This window comes from Thermobia domestica, chromosome 11, assembly GCF_964235325.1.
Source record: "Thermobia domestica chromosome 11, izTheDome1.hap1.1, whole genome shotgun sequence".
In the NCBI taxonomy this organism is placed as follows: domain Eukaryota; kingdom Metazoa; phylum Arthropoda; class Insecta; order Zygentoma; family Lepismatidae; genus Thermobia; species Thermobia domestica.
The window spans coordinates 257,207,747-257,226,584 of NC_137464.1; the positions used below are offsets into that span (position 1 = coordinate 257,207,747).

An 18,838-nucleotide genomic window follows, 5' to 3' on the forward strand; every position below is an offset into this window, starting at 1 on the left:
ACGCCCATGTGTGCAGAAGTTGAAAGACTTTGCTCGCTAGTAGGGTTGACTCGTTCAGTAAGAAAAACCGGTAGGCACTGAGGACTTCGGTCTAGCCGCAGAATGGGCGAATCCTACTTCTTGAATGAGACCGGAGTTACTCGGTTAAGCAAACACCAAGTCGAAGGATAAATATTAAGTGCATGAGGACTAGCACTGTCCAACGATTGAAGAAATACAGGGCAGATGGTAAGCGGTACCGGCCCATGCAAAATAAGCATACAGGTAGATCATCGGTAGCGGCACATGAAAGGTCGCGGTATACCACTTCATGTTTAATACGGTATTCCGTTTGTATAACCTACTTTGAATTCATAGTCTTTTCGTAGGTTTGTGTCAATAGTGAATATGTTTCAATGTATCACCTTGACGAAATTTCAGAAACGAGTTCCCTGTGCTGTATTCATCCGCTACTGAATCAAATGGACTCTTGATGTTTTTCGATGCTAAGTGTAAAGTTGTTCTAATTGGGAATCATATCAATTGCATTTTGTGTCCATTGTGTACTTTCGCATGACTTGTTCAACAAGTATATCCTCACTGTCTGGACACCATGTTTTCATCCGTGGCTTTATTGAAGATAAAGTAGTATAACGGGGGACACTTCTAAATGGTACACCTTAGCTGTAAATCTCCATATGGCTGTACCATTTAGAAGTGTCCCCCGCTGTACAAGATTTAGCACTTCGCCCTCATTTATCTCCCACCCTGTATATAGTCTGCCACTAAACACACTCTTTTTCTGTTTCTTTTAGTACTAAATCCAGTACAGCAAATTGGAATGATCCCTTGTTAGTACGTTACGAATGTAATATAAATTGTTAGAAAGTAGGACATATTATTTAAGAGGATTACTCTTAATTAACTTCTTAATCTCTGGAATAGATAGATAGTTATTTAGATATAGATATGCGTATATATATATATATATATATATATATATATATATATATATATATATATATATATATATATATATATATATATTTTATTTCTTATATTTATTTACACATAAATGTCATTGCAAGAAAAATATATTTTAGGAAAATACATTTTACAAAGTTCACAGATGTTTACACTGTTTTTACACGCTCGCACACAAAAGAAGCAATTGAATATTTCCTTTCAGCCATTCTGATTCCGTTGGGTTAATTGTACGTGAATAAAGAGTTTCTGTACCATATTTTATAAAACAGGTCTAAGTTTTTAGTTTCAAATAGATATATTGTAACAATATGATTGCAAAATCAGTATTAAGAGTTAAGTTTTCTTTCTAATAGTTAAACACAAAAGTAAAAATAGTATTTTGGTAGAAATGTTGTTTGAGTGTTACTCGAATTACGGTTAGTGAGCGACTTGCAATTGACGCGACATATGACCATTATAAAGATTAGGTTAGGTCGTTACTATCAACAAACTACAATTATGTAATATTAGACCACTAGCATAAGATTATAGAATTAAAGCAGCTTTCACTGTTATTTTAAAAATGAATTAAACGTATTTTTTCTAAAAAAAGGTAAAGAACCCTTTACACCGGCGTCATTTGAAAATGAAATCTTGAAATTGAATGTTCCACGATTATGCCCCTAAGGCTGGGAGATAAATGATAAAGGCAAGTGAATGATAATGGAAGAATTAGTGGAATAAAACGGTGGAGGAAACGCGAGTATCCCAAGAAAACATACAAACACGAGCCGTCCCCCACAAACTTATTTGGCCAGAGATTCAACCAAGGACCCACACATCACAGGTAAGCGCTCCACCGTGCCCCTATCATATCCATCACAATTGTTTGTTTACTAGTATGCTTGGAACTCTTATGAGAGTTCCTGCTAACGTAGCTTGATTTGGAAATTTAACTTTACAACCTATAAAATATCTACCAAGAGGAAGAACATTTTACCTACAAAGGCATCAGCAAACATGGCGAGGAATGCTATAGATTTAGACACAAACGAAAAATAATTTAGCAACATTAGCTTTACTAAACAAATGTGTGCTCGGAATTTGGAAATCTTAAACTTTGTGTAAACGTATCTCAAGAATGCAAAGATCTAGAAGTGACTAGACAGAAAGTGCTAACATCTGCAAAATATATTCAGTTAAAACGAGAAAAAAAACGTAAAAGAATTGCTAAAATATGAAACTAAAGAGCATTTGAATGAATAGCTAAACAATTTAGAAACAGATAGAAAGGTAGAAGGCGAAATTAATTTTCATTTATCTGTCTTCCGTTTCAGAGGTAAGTCTTTCCAAATTTCTCTAATTTGTACGTCTTATGGTAGAAGACCACCATATGCAAAGTTTTTCATGGGATTCTCCCATTTCATCGCATTTTCTTCATTATAGTAGTTTGTTATTATCACTGTTTCCATTAATTTCGAAGCATAATCGTAGGACGTTGAAAAATGTACATTATGTAATTTGTGATAATGCATTACTGCATTTTCTTCAAGAAAACACGACCAAGAAAGTTATTAGAATTAAATATTAAAGGTTATTGGTGAAAACAACACGTATACCAGTAACAGTGGTTATACTGGATTATGATAACGTAGGAAATTGGAATAACCTGTTTTAGTACGAACTGTGTTATGCGAACTAATTAATTGTTTATACAAATAGAACAGAAGTTAACCGTGTTTATGAACATCAATTATTTTGTTTAATTCATGAGAGCTTGTACAACAAAATTTTGACGAATTTGGACCCAGTGTAATCGCAGCCTCAATTGTCAGATGATCGACCAAAACGGTATTTTTCACTGTATTGTACAATAAACTAGTGGTTCGCAAACTGTATGTCACTACACAGTTCCATAGAGTGACGTATAGCGCAGTTCCATACAATGCGTAGTGAAATTTTGTATTTGAAAACCATGAAGAATTTAATGATTTAGTGACCTCCTCCGTAGTTAAGCGGTTAGCAGGAACTCATGTGGTTCGGATTTCACGTTAATCAGTAGGTCCACGTCTCATATAGCCTCGCTGCTGAACGGGACGTTCAACTCAAAATCAACTCAATGATTTAGTTAAAATGAATTTTAACACGGTCTGTATCAGTCAAGGCCTTCAGTGGCAGCAATAATGTTCAGTGCACCCGACAGATTTATGGACGGACACTCATAACCAAAGACGATCTTAAGTAGATTACTAACTGCATGCTGAATTAAGTTTTGAGTGTCTTTTTATATGAGAAGATAGATGATCTCTCCTGGAGAATGGTTTTTGACACAATTGACACTTAAAAGGCTTCTGCCCGGTGTGTATTCTAAAATGACGAGTCAATTCGTCTGATCTTGTAAATTTCCAACTGCATTCTCTCCAGGTACATTGGTATGGTTTTTCACCTAGAAATAGAAATAGAAACAAAACAAATATTATTCTTGTCGACTTTATCTATTTTGCATTCAAGCAACTACAAGCAAATAACAAGATATCAAGCAATTTTGGAAGTATGTGGAAACTGAAAACTTCTAGTAGCTTACAAACATTTTATACTTTAGAAGATCTCTGAAATTCAAATGCGGAAGCTACTAATTGTTTTGCTTACTATTTCTCCTCAGTTCTTGTGAAATCTACTTTTAAATATAATGCCGAGGAAATAAATTTTAGAAAAATAATAAAGATTTGAACTTTGATATTCTGAATATTGGGTCAATAACTAATGCAGAAGTTCTAAGTAGTATTAAGAAAAACTTGAAGCCTAAAGGATAGGCTCGTCCAGATGGTATTAACCCATATATTATTATAAGGGTGGTGCTGAAGTAATAACTCCATAATTAACGTTTATTTTTAATCTGGCTTTGAGAACATGAGAGTTCCCAAGCAGATGTACGGTATCTACCGTTATCCCTATTTTAAAATCAGGAAATTCATCCGTAATTTCGAATTACAGCCGGTTTCTATTATTAATTCGTTAGCTAAAGTATTTGAGTATATTCTGTATGGCAGAATTTACGAACATATATAAGTGGGAATATCCCAAAGATCAATAACAAATTCAAGTTTTGTAAAATATATTTAAGATCAGTTAGATGCAAATAACGTGTGGATGTGATATACATAGATATTGCAAAAGCGTTTGATCGAATAAATCATGAGATTCTTATAAAAAAAAGTGTACAATTTTGGTTTCTCAAAAATTTACTGGTCCTTCTGCTCCTACTTAAACAAAAGATATTTATTTGTATATTTTGATAATAGAGTTTCTCACTAATTCGTTGCTACTTCAGGATTCCAAAAAGGATCTAATCTTGGTCCGTTGTTATTTTTAATTATGATTAACGATTTGCCAGATGTAGTCAAGAATTGTGAGTATTTTCTTCTTGCCGATGATTTAAAATAGTATAGAACAATTAACAACAAAAATGATCAAATAATATTACAGTCAGACGTTAAGAACATATTTGCCTAGTGTGCTAGAAATTCATACACTATAAATATAAACAAACGTACAGTTATGTCTTACACAACGTAGAAAAATTTTACAGCAAATTAGTAAATTGATAATTATCAACTCGACGAAGTTAATTCAATTAAATATCTTGGAATTTATTTTGATACAAAATAATCTTCTACAACTCACTATAAGAAGTTAGTAAATAATACAAACAAGTTGCTAGGAATTTATAATTAGAAATACTAAGTATTTAAAGAAACCACAAATTGCTATAATTCTCTATAATGGTTTAATTAGGAGTAAATTGGATTATGCAGCTAATATTTGGAATCCATATTATAAAGATCATATACATGATATAGAACATATTCAAAACAAATTCTTAAGATTTCTATATCACAAGGTTAATAATAGATATTGCTCATATATTTATCCAATACTATACTAAGAGAATACTTTCGACTAACTTCACTCAGAGTCCGCCGATCAGTATTGTCATTGGTTTTTCTGAAAAAACTATTGAACAATAGAATAGATTGTCCTTCTCTACTCTCTCAGGTTTCTTTTTATGTAGCAGGACTTTGGCCTAAATATGATCTCTTGTTTTATTTTCAAGAACTACTCAACACAAAAATTCACCGATTGTTTGAACTTTATATAATTTGGTGTCGAAATATTGATATATTTTTTTTATAATGAACACATTTTCATGGAAAAATTAAGCAATTATGTATGGATTTTGAGCTCTCTGGGTTAATGTTTTACTCTTTGTTAATGTTAACGTTACTGTTACTCTTTGTTTAAAAAATGTTATCAGATTTGAAGTTAATTGATAAAGCCTGCAGAAATGGATATTTATCCAATCGAACTTTTACATGATACGTTTCCAAACATTGTGGCAAAGTATTTCTGTTGTAAACATCGTTCTCCGTCTCGATCAGAAATCAAAATATGATCTACAAATGCAAAAGCACCAGGAATATTCTTCAAAATTTGTTCAGTAACAATGAAAAATGCGCGGACTTCAGGTTAAGCCAAACGATAACTTGGGATTGAAATAGTCCCCACGGAATGATGACTGTAAGAAAGGATTTCCTCATTCAACAAAATCTGTTGGTAAGCTATACGTACTTCGATTATCGTTAAGATTATCAAACCTAACAAACTGTTAAAAATGCCCTCCGGTTTTGGCAGGGGATAAATTATATTGTCCAGTACCTTGTTTAACGGCACTTTGTAGTCAACACAATCTGAATACACCATTTTCTGAATACAGAGTATTGATTTAAGTGTTTCAGTTATGTGATATCGAGATACAGAGAAGAAATGAAACTCATAGTAGAAAATTTTGATTGGTATAAGGCATTTGCTGAACTTAGTACAAATCAAACAAAAAAATGCAAGAATTTGTATGGTTATTAATAGTTCATAACCTGGGAATCAAGAATGTTATAGTGTTGATTGTAAAAATAATATTCAACATAAGTATGGCAACTGTAATAAATTTAATGCAGATAGGGTTGATGGAGAACACAATTCTGGATTTGCTAATAGTGCTAAAAAAATTTTTGAAAAGAAACGACTAGTTGGTAATATTTTTCCGCCGTTAAGAAATAACCAATCGAATCATACGAAATATGGTTGCAATATATTCAATAAAAATAAGAAAAATGTATTAGTAATTGTGGAAATTCTTATAATCTCCAAAGTGCTGGGTCAGTGGATCTATCGGTGGTTGAATTTTGAAAATTCCAGCATATGACCTTGGATTTTAGCGGTTTTCATCATAAGTGATGTTGGTAGTTACTTAGTAGCAGTCGGTATTGATAGTGGAGTCAACTTGTGTTTAATATCTTCAGAATTAGCAAATAAATTGGAAAAGTGTATAATTAGACCAAAAGAAATGCAACAAGTCAAATTTAATCCTATGATACGTTAGAGGGGATCTTGTTCTACGGAAGTTATACTCCAATTAACAATTGGGGTCTTGACTTCGATATTAACCTTGTGGTGGTTAATGGTTTATAATCTGACCTTATTCTAGATACTCCATTCCCACAGCAGTATAAGACGGTCCTAGACTAGTAATCCCATGCTGCGGTTTATTGAACTCAAGAGGTATATTCTCTAGTGGAATAACAATACTACCAAGAAGATTGTTCAACAGAAAGTGCCTTCAAATCTCAACATGTCTTCTAATGGTGGACTGATTGGAAATCCAGTGTAGATATACTTCATTTACGAGTATAATTAAGGTACATCTTCATCAAGTGACTCAATGGATCAAGAGACTTGGTGAAATGTCACACTCACTGTTAGATTTTAAATATTTTACTATAAACCAGTTCAGTATAACCTACCAGCAGGTGAAAATTGATGAGCAGTGTGATATCTGCAAAGATGAGAAACAAATTTCATTGGAACATTAACTCTTTTTACTAATCAACCTAATCTTAGTTGCAGTAATTGGTGTGATGGAATTAATGAGTCAGGTAGTCTCGACTAATGGTAAACAGGAGGTTTGTTTTATGTTGTTCGAAAATGTAGTGTGTTCGAGTTGGTGGATCTTGTTAATGATACTGACAATAATTGGGCTAAATCTTGATGAATTTGGAAGGTTCGCGAAATTGAAGTGACAGTTGGAGATAGACAGTTCAAATGACATAGTGATCCAGTGTGCAAAAGATCTAGCTGAAGGGCCTGAAACCAGTGCAACCGAGAAAAAAGAAGATAAACTGGAATAAAGTGGTGATGACTTTTGGTTAGATCCAGATTCAGAATCCTTTGTTAGATTGATAAAGGAAGAGTATAATGATGTATTTAACAGTCGAGTTGGATGTTTAAAGAATTAAAATGCGGAATATATTTCTCAGATAATGCTTACACCCATGATTTTATGTGGAGACTGCTAAATTTATAAGGTGATTTCCGGTTAAAACCTTTTCCCACTAGGTCACTGATAATAACGCTCTCTGTACAGATGACTAATCACATACCTCAAGACATATCTTAAATATTATCGATGTCTTACCTGTGTGGGTTCTTTTATGCATCTTCAAATGGCTACTCTTCGTGTAGGCTTTTTTACAACCTTCGAAGTCACATTTATGATCTTTTCTTTTAAGTAAACTGTTCTTGTAGTGATCTCCTCCGTTAGCTGACAGTAAGGTGTTAGACAGCGTGGTTCCTTCAACGAGCAATGAGTTGACTTCGTTCAGTCGGTTCTGCGCAGGTTGTGATGGGGAACATTTCACTGGAGGTGTCTCATGAAAGCTACTACAACGAAATGAATCATACAAACTATAATGTGTGAAAACATTAAATCAACCATAAAAATCACCATTAACTGCATATAGTAACTAATAATAGTATCATAAATTTATATTGATTCTCATTTTACGCTGGATGAAGAGCAATCTTACAAAGAGCGCACATTATTCTTTAGTCTATTAGATTTGTTAGAAACACTAGACTCGACGAGTCATCAAATTTTTGTTGGCTCCTTCAATATTGTCAAGACATGGATAAGAAAAACGATGGATGGAAATTAGTGATATGTGGTTAATAAAAACCGGACTGAATGTTCCCACCGCTGCTGAGGCAGGTATCTCACCACTTCACCATAACTTTGATGCCTTTCCTAGAAATTTGTAGCTGTTGTGAGCAACATTACATACCACCCAATGGAATTACGCTTCCGATATAAAATTAACTGGAAATGTCACAGTGAGCTAAACAGATGAAACTCACGTTGCAACAAGTCAGGGATGTAAACGAGATGAGCCAAACATTCTCAAACTTGTTTCTGCAAGTTCTCCATACCACCACTAGCAATCTGGGGACACATTGTTTTGTAGTAGGATGATACTTGAGAACAAAAACCTGCACCGCTTGTTCAGTATTTGCAAATTTTACCTCGTTTCGCAATAGGTCTGAGTACAGGTCCGTGCTAATTTTTTTCATACTGGCGAATAAACCAAGTGAGAGCTGGACCATGACGACCAAAGAAAAACACCAACATTTTCCCAATCAAGTCCAGTTGTTTGCTTTTCTTAGGTCGCAAGAACGGGGTGTGTTGCCATTCCTTGCTGTTTCGTTTATATTTTAGGGTGTCTACCGTGCAAGCATAATTCCGTGACTTTCCCTGACAAAATTATAATTTTCCCTGACTTGTCGTTCTTTTTTTCTTAGTATAGCTCATGAAAAATAACTTATATTTAAAGTGAACTGTAAGTTTTCATCATTGTTTATATGCTTATACAATATTCTACAAACGTACAAATGAACCAATTCATTTACCTGTAATTCGTGACTATTTTAGTGACATTCCTTCACCCCTCACAGCCTGCGGAAGATTTTTCCCTGACACACAATGAAATTTCCTGACTTTCCTTGACCCTGCAAATTCCCTGACTTGTACACACCCTGTTTTTAGATTCATACAGGCATATCAAAATCTCATTCACTACCAAAACGCTCTACATGAATCCATCGTCCTGCATGGAGTACCGCAGATCTCTAAGACTGATACCCATATATGCAGTCTTCGTTCATCTCGGAGCGTTTTCGTGGTCCAGGCTACACACATCATTCGATAATGCAGGTGCTAATGGCCAATACTAATTTTGCAAGATTACATTGTTTACATGAATAAAGAATTTCACAACAAAGTTTAAAATACAGAAACTAAAACTTTCCATTGGTGCTAGTTGTAAGCTGCCAGTTTGTCTACCAATGCAGCTCGATCGCTCTTTTTGTACCCTGTATATGTCGAAAGTGTGAGCGTTGAGAAGGACAATGTGCCTCGCGCTTCTAACAACTGTGGGCGAACTGCGAGTTCTCATAACAACAATGTTTGTAATAACATCAAATATGCTGGCTCAAGTATGAGACGAGTTTGACTATCGTTTATGTCGGGTGAAGGGCATATTAAAAATTTGTGAAAGATAAATGAAAACTTTGTATTTCCAAGCGTATTTTAAGTGAAATGAAATGAAATTTTTGAGTTTTACGTCCACGATTATGCCGGTTAGGCTAAAGGAGACGGTGATGATGAGTAATGCATGAAATGGTGGAATGAAGAAAGTGGGAGGAAACGGGAGAATCCCGAGAAAACCCACACACACGGTGTAAGCGTATTTTAAAATGAATTCTAAGGTTTTATGTGCATGCACGTAAAAGAAATAGCTTTGTAAAATTGGCTCATTCTATTTCAACTTTATAATTCTAAAACTTTCCATCATTGTAAATACTCTTAGGTATCAATAGTATCTGTAAATATTTTTAGGTATAAACAATATTAATTTGTTACTAAATTAGAATCAAATTAGTATAACTAAGTCCTCAATCAATGCAGATCAGAAGTCATTAGTTTAAGTTATGCACGTTTCCAGGCATAGAAACATCACGTAACTATATGTTTGATAGGGTAATGGAGTAATTTACTTGAACGGCCAGTCTCCATCAACAAATTAAGTTAGTTTAAAGTTAGAAGTTGTAGCAAGTTCATACAAATTTTCTAAATTGGCATCCGTGTGTTGCGGATATAAATTTAATCGAGAATGCAGCTTTTCTATTTTGTCATCGACAATGAGAGTTGCTTTGAGGAACTTTCAAGGGTACACGATGAAATTATCAGCATCCGTTACCACCTTGGTATCATTAGTGATGCTAATGGCAATACAACTTATAATTGTCGCTCAGGTACATATTAACACATCCTCTTAGTTCGAGGAGGATTCTATCATACACTTGGGGTTTATTTAATCAATTCTGAAACATTTGACTTGTTACAAGATGTGTCAATTAATATGTACGAGTAATCAGATAATTAATTAGAATAAAGAATCAAAATTCACCTAGAGATAAAATAGGATTGAAATCTTGACATAGGCTTGTATTCATCAGAAGGTTAAAGATATTTATTTTTTGTTTTTCTATCACAATATGCTGCAATTTAATTGTAAATAATACGACATTTCCTCTTATAATATGTTGTGAATCTAATTGGGAATACCGAAACTTCAATGACGTTATGAATTAATTACTCAGTATCAATTAACACTCACTAGTGTGCAGAAAACAAAAATAGATTTTTGACATTTTTTCCTTAGATAACATGCGAGTCTAAAAAAGATTTCGATGGAGCGCTTTCCATCGTCTGAGGAAAAGACAACTTTCCTAGAGTGCAGCGGTTCGAGGAAAGAATATAGTCTTTTGGATATTTCTATAGACGATATTTCGCTTATGTTCGGTAATCCAGAGTTATCGCTGTAAGTTAATTTTGAAAGTTGGAAGTCAATTAAGCATCTCCTCTAAAAATTGTATCGGTTCCTCTGATCTGCAGCCCCGGTACTATCTTTTCGGTTTTCTTCAGTGACATTTCTTTGTCCTTTTCCGGCAATGAAAAGATATTTTCAAACTCTTATATCTTCTGTTGTCTTTTGTAAATTTTATAATTTGCTTTCTATAAATTTGTTCAATTGTAGACTTGTCTTTAACAGCAATCAATCTTTGCATAAGCGATAGCTAACTTTGTAGTGAGTCGAATTTCAAACCTTGGAAACGAAACATATCTTCTGATTTAAGAAACTACGTTGAAACCTGTCTTGAATACTGGAAATATTTTAGAGTATTTTCTGTTACGACTTTATGTAACCAACTTCTAGAATTTCAGCAGTGGTATGAGAAGAATAGCTCCTAATTTTAGATTTCCATTTTAGACTTTTGGTTACACATGTTATAATGTAGGAAAGCTGTCTCTGATTTTATCTATTGATAAGTAATCTTGAACTTTAATAATTTAATGAATTGTATGCGACTAAGTTATATTTTGTAAACTGAGAGACATATTTTTTCTTTGACGTTTTCTAAGACTCTGTAGACGTATGTAGAATGCAACTCCCGCTAGTCATTTCTCTTCATGGTGGCCTATTGAATTAAACTGTCTTTCACAAATAGTGTAGACTTATTTTCCGTAGTAGTTAATGAAATGTCGAATTTGGAAAAACTCTGGAGATACTTCATATTTCGTTTTAATATTTGGTTGAACCTGAATGTTCAACCCCTGTGATTTTATTTCTATTCAAAAGCTTATCAGAACTCAGTAGTTGAACTTGTGTTGCGCACAGTTTCACCCTCACTTTGATCTTTAGGTTGCCACAGCAATTCTCGGAGACTAATAAACTGGTTTTAGAAATGGAACGAACCCATCTGCTGACGTCAAACTATTCATAGATAGTTTTACGCTCAGGAAAGAAAGAAACCATTTCATCTACTTATGAGGAGTATTGATTATCTTTGTGTGACGTTTAGTCAATTTCTCTGATCATAAACATTTAAGTCATGTTTGAGTCTGAGGCACTTGCGAGTTGTATATCTCCTAGATTGAAGCATCGGGTAGGAGTGCTCCTCGAAGGGTGATACTCTGGTATATTTAGGGTATCTCTAGACTCCTCTTATTTTCTATCTTACGTGCCATACTAGTGGTAGTTTTAACACATATGAATGACGTTAGGCCTGTGCTTAATTAGGGTATACTTAAGTTACTCTGTTCAATACACGTGTATAATCTTCTAGGTCTATAAACAGTGCATTAAATTCGTCTGCGTTATCCTTTCATAACTTATCCAAATTCCCTAGTGTCAGAGGTTGCGGCACACAATAGTTCTTTTCTCAGGGAAAATAATAATTCTGCAGCCATCTGTCTGTACATGCCCGATTATCCTGTTAATGAGCTACAAAGTCGATCATCAAGTTTTATGACGTCGAACTACTTTTCTTTTCATTGTCATATTGCGCTACAAAATTAGTGAAGTGTGTCGTGCCAAGCCAAGCTATCCCCTTGCCAACCTATCGTCCCATATTCAGGTGATAAAAAAGTACACCAGGTTTTACATTAAACCTTTGACAAATTTTTAAACTCGAAGGTAATTCCTGGTTCCCTGTGTGCAAAATGAAGCAAGAAAAGTAATTCCCTTGGGGGGGAAAAAGATTTTGGTATTTGGTTCTGGTTAACAATGTGCCAATTTGTTTCTGATAATTTATTGATTCTTTCTTTTCACTCACTTGCGGAGTGTGTCTCTGATTCTATTATAACCCGAGGTCCCTAACTTTAATATGTACTTGAGAACCGAAAGCAAATAAATATATATTTGTACGTCACCATTACTTCCCGGCGATACAGTCATTAACTAAGTAAAAAAAGGTGATAATATATTACATCATAAACTTCTTCTGTTAATTATTCAATAAAGGGCCCACAACAGGCATTAAACAGTGTATTATTTGCCTGCCCAGTGCAGAGAACAATTTTCAAATTCGCAATTAGTATATTTGTTAATAAGCATTAGTGTACGAACTTGATTAAGATTAAACTACTCGAATGAGCAGTCTGTTATTTTATTCTTTTGCTATCATTTCCATTAGTATAGTTAAAATTAAAGCTTTAATGAAAGATAACGAAGTACTGTTAGCGCAGAAAGGCAAGAGAGAAGTCAGATTTTAATTTTGAAAGGTTGCACAAATGTAAACGTACCTGAATTCCTGAGAATTGTCATATACTTCTCCATAATCATTTTCTTCAATGCTATCCTCAGCACTATTTTCAATAACGCATGACATGTGACTGTTCGGCTCTGTGCCAGAACATGTGAAGTCGTTGGATTGTATCATCAAGGATTTCTCGATCTTGTGAAAAGATTTAGCATTTAGGGGTAAATCAGATGTTGAAAAAGGCTTGACCAAACATATTTTGTATGAAGTTAGCTTCCAATCTTCTATTTCATCATGGTCTTTACATTCTAAAATGATTTTAGGTTTAGTCTCCAAACTACCAGTTAACATTGAAAGTTTAATGTTATTATTGCCGGTTTCATTCTTTGCTGGTTCCTCACTTTCCAAATATGGTAAAATAGCATCCTTTTGTATCAATTCATTGCTATTATTAATATAAAGTTTATAATTGGATTCACCCGCTTCATATTCTGATGGTTCCACACATGACACAAACCATGCTGAAAATGAATCAATTTCCCCCAAATCATTACTATTATTACTATATAATTTATAATTATGTTCCTCCGTTTCATTCTCTGCTGGTTCCTTACACTTTAAATATGGCATAGAATATGTTAAAGGAGGATCCTTCTGTTCCAATGTAATATTATTATTACTGTATGGTTCAAAATTGCCATCTTCAATAGACTCAATTTTGTCTTTCACTTCAACATTGAGCGAAGAAATGTTGAAGCAATCCAAATCCATTGTCTCACGGAATAATCGATCGTAATGAGGAACGGAAATGTTCAGCATTCTGTGTTCGAAGAATCCTAAAAAAAAATAACAAATATACAACTAGTAATTTTTTGACAGATATATAACAATTCTACGAAAAAAAAAACATAAATGATAGAATAACTTTTATTCGAAAATACTGTCTTCTTTACTTTTTATTAAAATATATATACCATTATGTAAAAAGTGTGCTGAAAGGAATTTTTTCACAACAAACGATTATCACTTCCCCCATTCTACCTACTGTGACCGGTCACTTTATTTCCTCCTTTTCTGAAAAAGACAGTAAATGGTGCAAATTTCTCGATGGATTAAAATGGAATTGTTATGGCATACTTAGTTAGATCCAATTGTGAAATGTCGCTCATTTGTGATTAGTAGCTATCGTTCTAGACTACGTAAGCAAACAGCCATGGATCTATTACTTAAGCAAATCGTATGTACAAAAGTTTCCGGATAAAACTGTTTTGGCCAGCTATGCAAAAAAAACTGCATGTCGCTAGTCTTCCTTCACTATGGACAATTGTACTAATAACGAGTTTATATGTGTCACCTAACGCTTTCTTCTCATTCTTCGTCAGAAGTATTAATAGCTACAGTTTACACCAATGGACTCTTTCCTTTTGCGTAATTACAAGTGCAAAGAATAGTACTAACAAATATAATGCAAATGTCTTTTAAATTGTCAATGCGATTGGCAACATTTTACCTCTACTACTACTTGTTTGGTAATTTGGCTGCTGTAGCACTAATAGACACGGCAGAAAAACCAAGTACGAATAGGAATGGTGTGCGGAAGATGTTTTTAGTTAGTATTCAAGTAAAACGAACCGCAATTATTAAAAGATTGTTTCTGATAAGAAGTCCTGTTTTCCGTATACTTACCTCGTTTTACTAATTTTCTTCACAGATACCAATAACTACGTTACCTCTCTCACTACTTTAGTTACTAGTATCTTAAGTCTAATTTCATTTATAAGGCAATGTCACGTAGTATCGACCACGTACCACAAATAGGTCAGTGTTACACTCAGAAGTAATATTTTGATGTTACATAAGTTTACAGTTCGTACGTTATATCGGACATATAAACCCTGGGTTAAGTGCTATATTACCGGACCAATTTTAGAAAATTTACCGCGTAAATTGGAGAATTTATCTTGCTTTTGAAGCAACAGTAACTGAAAGTTAGGTAAGGGGAATAGTTGAAGTTTTAAAAAAATGATTGTTGGTTATTTCTGATACTGTAAGCGGCACTGGGAGGGATTATTTAACAGACAGGGAAGAGATATTATTTAGCGGAGAGAAACACTTTTTATGATTTACTCATGGAAACGATCGTGTGGAAATGGCGTGTAAATTAAAGACTGTGTCATATCTTGTTTGAGTTTTATCGAGTTATACAAAAATAACGAGCTTGAGTTGTTGAAATTGTGTGAAAGACATGGTCTACTAAACAGGCGAACAGTTTGTCGTAAGTCTGGAAACGAATTGAAATTAGAGAAAAGAAGAGGAAGATCTAACCTAACCTAATTTAATACATTTTGGTACATTTTTGCATGGCATTTAGTATCTCCCCAAAGATGTCCAACACATTTGCCATGGATTTGATGCTATATAAAGTGATTTCCCACTATCTTCGTTTATGCGTATATCCATTGCCACTGACGCGCCTGCTCCCTACTCACGCACCCCCTTTCTTCCGCTTGGCCCCCATGCTTCGCTCCGGCCCTAACTCGGCTAGGTACCTTTGGCACTTTTCAAAGATCACCTAACACACTTTTTTTTTTTTTTTTAAGTGTCATTGCACGGAATTTTTGTACATTATACGTGCACATTGTATTTCGAATAATAATCACTACCAAGTGAGCTACGGTCACAACCTAGCAATTTGAGGGAGAAATTAAATAATACTCCTTTTTCACTTTTCGACCTTCGTGTGGTCCAGCGATACAGCTCTAATGCTTAGACTTTGATGTGTACGCATATTGTTTTATGATACTCATGTTTGAAACGAAATCTTTCAGTTTAATGTCCCAGGATTATCCCTGTTATCCTAAGAGAGACGGTAGGGTACACGTTTGTAGGTATATCATAAATGTTTGCTAGTTGGTCGCAAAGTGTCAAGGAAATAAAAAGTCAAAATACATTGGGGGCTATTTCTAAAAATAAAAAAAAAAAAAAAAATCACATTTAAACTCATATTGGCAAGTCTTTACTTTGACTCAAACAGTGACATTAATCGGTTCTTATAGGTTCAGTCACTTCCTGGAACTGTTTCTGCGTGAGTCGCTTGTTGGAATTGCTCGTGCCTTTGGTGGGACGTCGTAGTTCATATTTTTCCTACTAGGTGTCTGCGTACAGTCATATGGTAGTTTGTTAGTGTGTTGTCACATGTTCTGTCTGCTTGTATGTGTGTGCTATTGCTGGTAGCATGCGGGGAGCGCGTAATTGAATTTTCGTTTCATGGCGACGATTCGATTGAGAAACCGTTTCATGAATTTAATAGAAAGAATTTGCACTTGAAGTTTTTAAATAAGTTTGTATTAGATTCGAATATTAACTCATATCGCTTTGCAACAGTGTGTGGTTTGTGTTACAGAAAACCTATCATGGTTGTGGTCTAAGGCTGAAGATATTTCCGACGTATGGTAAAAGTGGGTAAAAGCAATTATGAGTTCATTATTCATGAGCGTTCTCCTATGGCGAAATGGTGAGTGTTTTCTTTTTTTTTTAATCCACATTATTCTTGATTTGTTTTGCATTTGAGTATTAAGCAAAGTATTTGGTTTGCTGCTGGTTGTCCTATTGTCTTGTTGAGATGTAATTTATTTTTCTTTGTCATGCACTGATTTATGATTAGTGACGAGTGTTTTTTTACAATTTTTTTCCCTTATGTTAGCTTTATAGTAGTGGTGTGATTATTGTTGTTTTGGATGTTTTTATGGTGCTTGAGCGGGGGGTTTGGGGGGCGGTATCCCTCCATTTAGATCTCAAAATTGATAGTCACCGCTTCACTTGAATTGATTTCTCGGAAGACTTTAGGAATGGTGTTTAGTAACATTTTGGCCCTTGTACTTAGAGTATAATTCTTAACATCGTACATTACTTTGATTGTGATAGTAACTGTAAGCGATTCATTTGATCCGGTTGCGGGAGCAGTTTAGGAATGATTCCTAAACTGCTCCGGGAACCAGATCAGATGAATTGGTTGAAGTCACTGTTTGAGTCAAAGTAAAAAATTGCCCTAATATTTTTCTAGCACCCCTAAACTATAGCTGTTTCAACTGAGGTTAGGCCCACGCCAAATTACAAGTGCATAGAAGTCATGAAAATATTATTTCTGTCAGAGTTACTGTAATATAAATTTTTCTCCTTATCCTTAATCTGTACGGTAAGTATTCGGATGGCTTTTAGTTTCTCCCTCAGTCTTGCACAAATAAGATCCGTTGTTACTTACTTTACAAAATACACTTGAGCGAGCGAAGGGGGTTAGAAATCCGCAGGGCTCGTTGTTTTCTACCTGTATCATAATTTAGACAAAATCATGGTACTCGGTTGCGAAGTCATGAAACAAGTTCGAGAAATTCTAAATGTCATTCGATTATTCATACACACATATATGTCGTAAGGTACATTGTTCGTGCATTACCTTTGATGCGTTCCTACTTTAAATACAATTGGATAGTTTCATTCCACAAGTAAAGCTGCTCCTTCGCGCTTATCACTGCTGCCAACTCTTATATACAAAATGTCGCTAAATTTAACACCTAAAGTCACTAGAAAGTCGGTAAAATTTATTTTTCGAATTTACGCCAGAAATAAACTGTTCCTTTTCTTTACTATTTTCTTTTCTTTCTTATTTTCGAAACATAAAGTAAAATGTATTTAACTTTATGTAAAATGTATAAAATGTAAACATCAAATGTATTTAACTTCATTAATGTCATTAATAACCAAATTTTATTTATGGCTAGAACAGTGGAGTAATGACGCCATGGGAAATTACGCTTGTATTATTTTATTACTCTTGTATTATTTTATTCACACCGCCTTCCGCTCCTGCCATTGTGGCGCACCTGTTCACAGAATTTTGACATTGTCAAGGACACATTTTGAGAAAAAGGATGAAACTTCAGTTGCAGTTGCCTTTGCATAAAGTTCCTGTAAAGCCACAAAACCAAAGAATTTTACTTTGGATTGATTTAGAGTCGAGATAAGAGAAACCGAACGTTTTATATCATTTAAACAAGCGACAGTCCTCGACTCCCGAAAGCAATTAAACTCACACTATTATCAAAGCTTTAATCAGCGAGGTTTGTTTATGCAAGATCGGCACCCTTCATAATATTATAACAAACGTTTCTTTCGTCAGTCATAACAATCAATATCGCAAATCCCTGGGAGGATGAGAGGGACATATCCCATCCAATCTTGGAACTGATGGGGACTGTTCCCCACAATAATCCGATTTGAAATGTGTTTTGGGGGAGGGATTTGATGACTTTTGCCCGATTGCAAGAAAGGATCGTGAGATGAAATTGATGTCCCGCAGAATAAGCCTCAAATCTGCCACCTCCCAACCTTGAAGACAATTCTGCTCCTCCACAACATTGTTTTTCAACTTCATTAATATTTTGGAAATCGCCAAAAAAAAAAAAAAAAAAAAAGATTATGGGAACAGTCTTACCCGTCTTCCCCAATGTTGAAGACAGATTTGCGCCGCTGATAGCAATTAGAAATGAGAGAAAACGGAAGGAAATGTTGCTAGCTAGCTTTCTCATTGTGTTAATTTTTTTTCGCTAGTAAAAAGTTAATGCGCAGATAATACTGAGGCTTCAATTACAAGGCTGCAAGGCCTAGTATGCTCAGTACTTTATTATTATTATTATTATTATTATTATTATTATTATTATTATTATTATTATTATTATTATTATTTGTAACCATGAATCTTTCTATGTGGAAAACTGTTATTTAATACACGATATTTTATACTACAGAAATAATTCTCACTATTTAAGTTATTTGCAATATATTAAAATGACAGCAGTTTGAATTGTTGCATCACTAAATCTGTATTATAGATAGGTATACGAAA

General features: G+C 34.3%; 1 protein-coding gene across 2 annotated transcripts; it reads right to left on the minus strand.

The window, feature by feature from the left end:
* Window positions 1-1,011: 1,011 nt before the first annotated feature.
* Window positions 1,012-17,507, minus strand: LOC145664970 (uncharacterized). 2 transcript variants are annotated; one of them, XM_081732124.1, is made up of 4 exons: window positions 17,390-17,507; window positions 12,980-13,772; window positions 7,475-7,716; window positions 1,012-3,391 (listed from the first exon to the last, which is right to left on the minus strand). In XM_081732124.1, exons 2-4 carry the CDS (start codon window positions 13,753-13,755, stop codon window positions 3,195-3,197), a joined length of 1,215 nt encoding a protein of 404 aa, XP_081588250.1. In that variant the 5' UTR covers window positions 13,756-13,772; window positions 17,390-17,507; the 3' UTR covers window positions 1,012-3,194. The 2 variants fall into 2 exon arrangements, with proteins under 2 accessions (XP_081588250.1, XP_081588249.1); XM_081732123.1 differs by having other exon boundaries at window positions 7,475-7,719.
* Between the last annotated feature and the right edge of the window lie 1,331 nt (window positions 17,508-18,838).

Excerpts from the sequence above, each read along its gene's own strand:
- LOC145664970 (XM_081732123.1), bottom strand. The coding sequence starts at position 13,755 with ATGCTGAACATTTCCGTTCCTCATTACGATCGATTATTCCGTGAGACA. Across the intron at positions 7,720-12,979 it reads GACAATTCTCAGGAATTCAG|TAGCTTTCATGAGACACCTC; the intron begins GTACGTTTACAT and ends ATTTCGTTGTAG. Across the intron at positions 3,392-7,474 it reads GCATAAAAGAACCCACACAG|GTGAAAAACCATACCAATGT; the intron begins GTAAGACATCGA and ends TTCTATTTCTAG.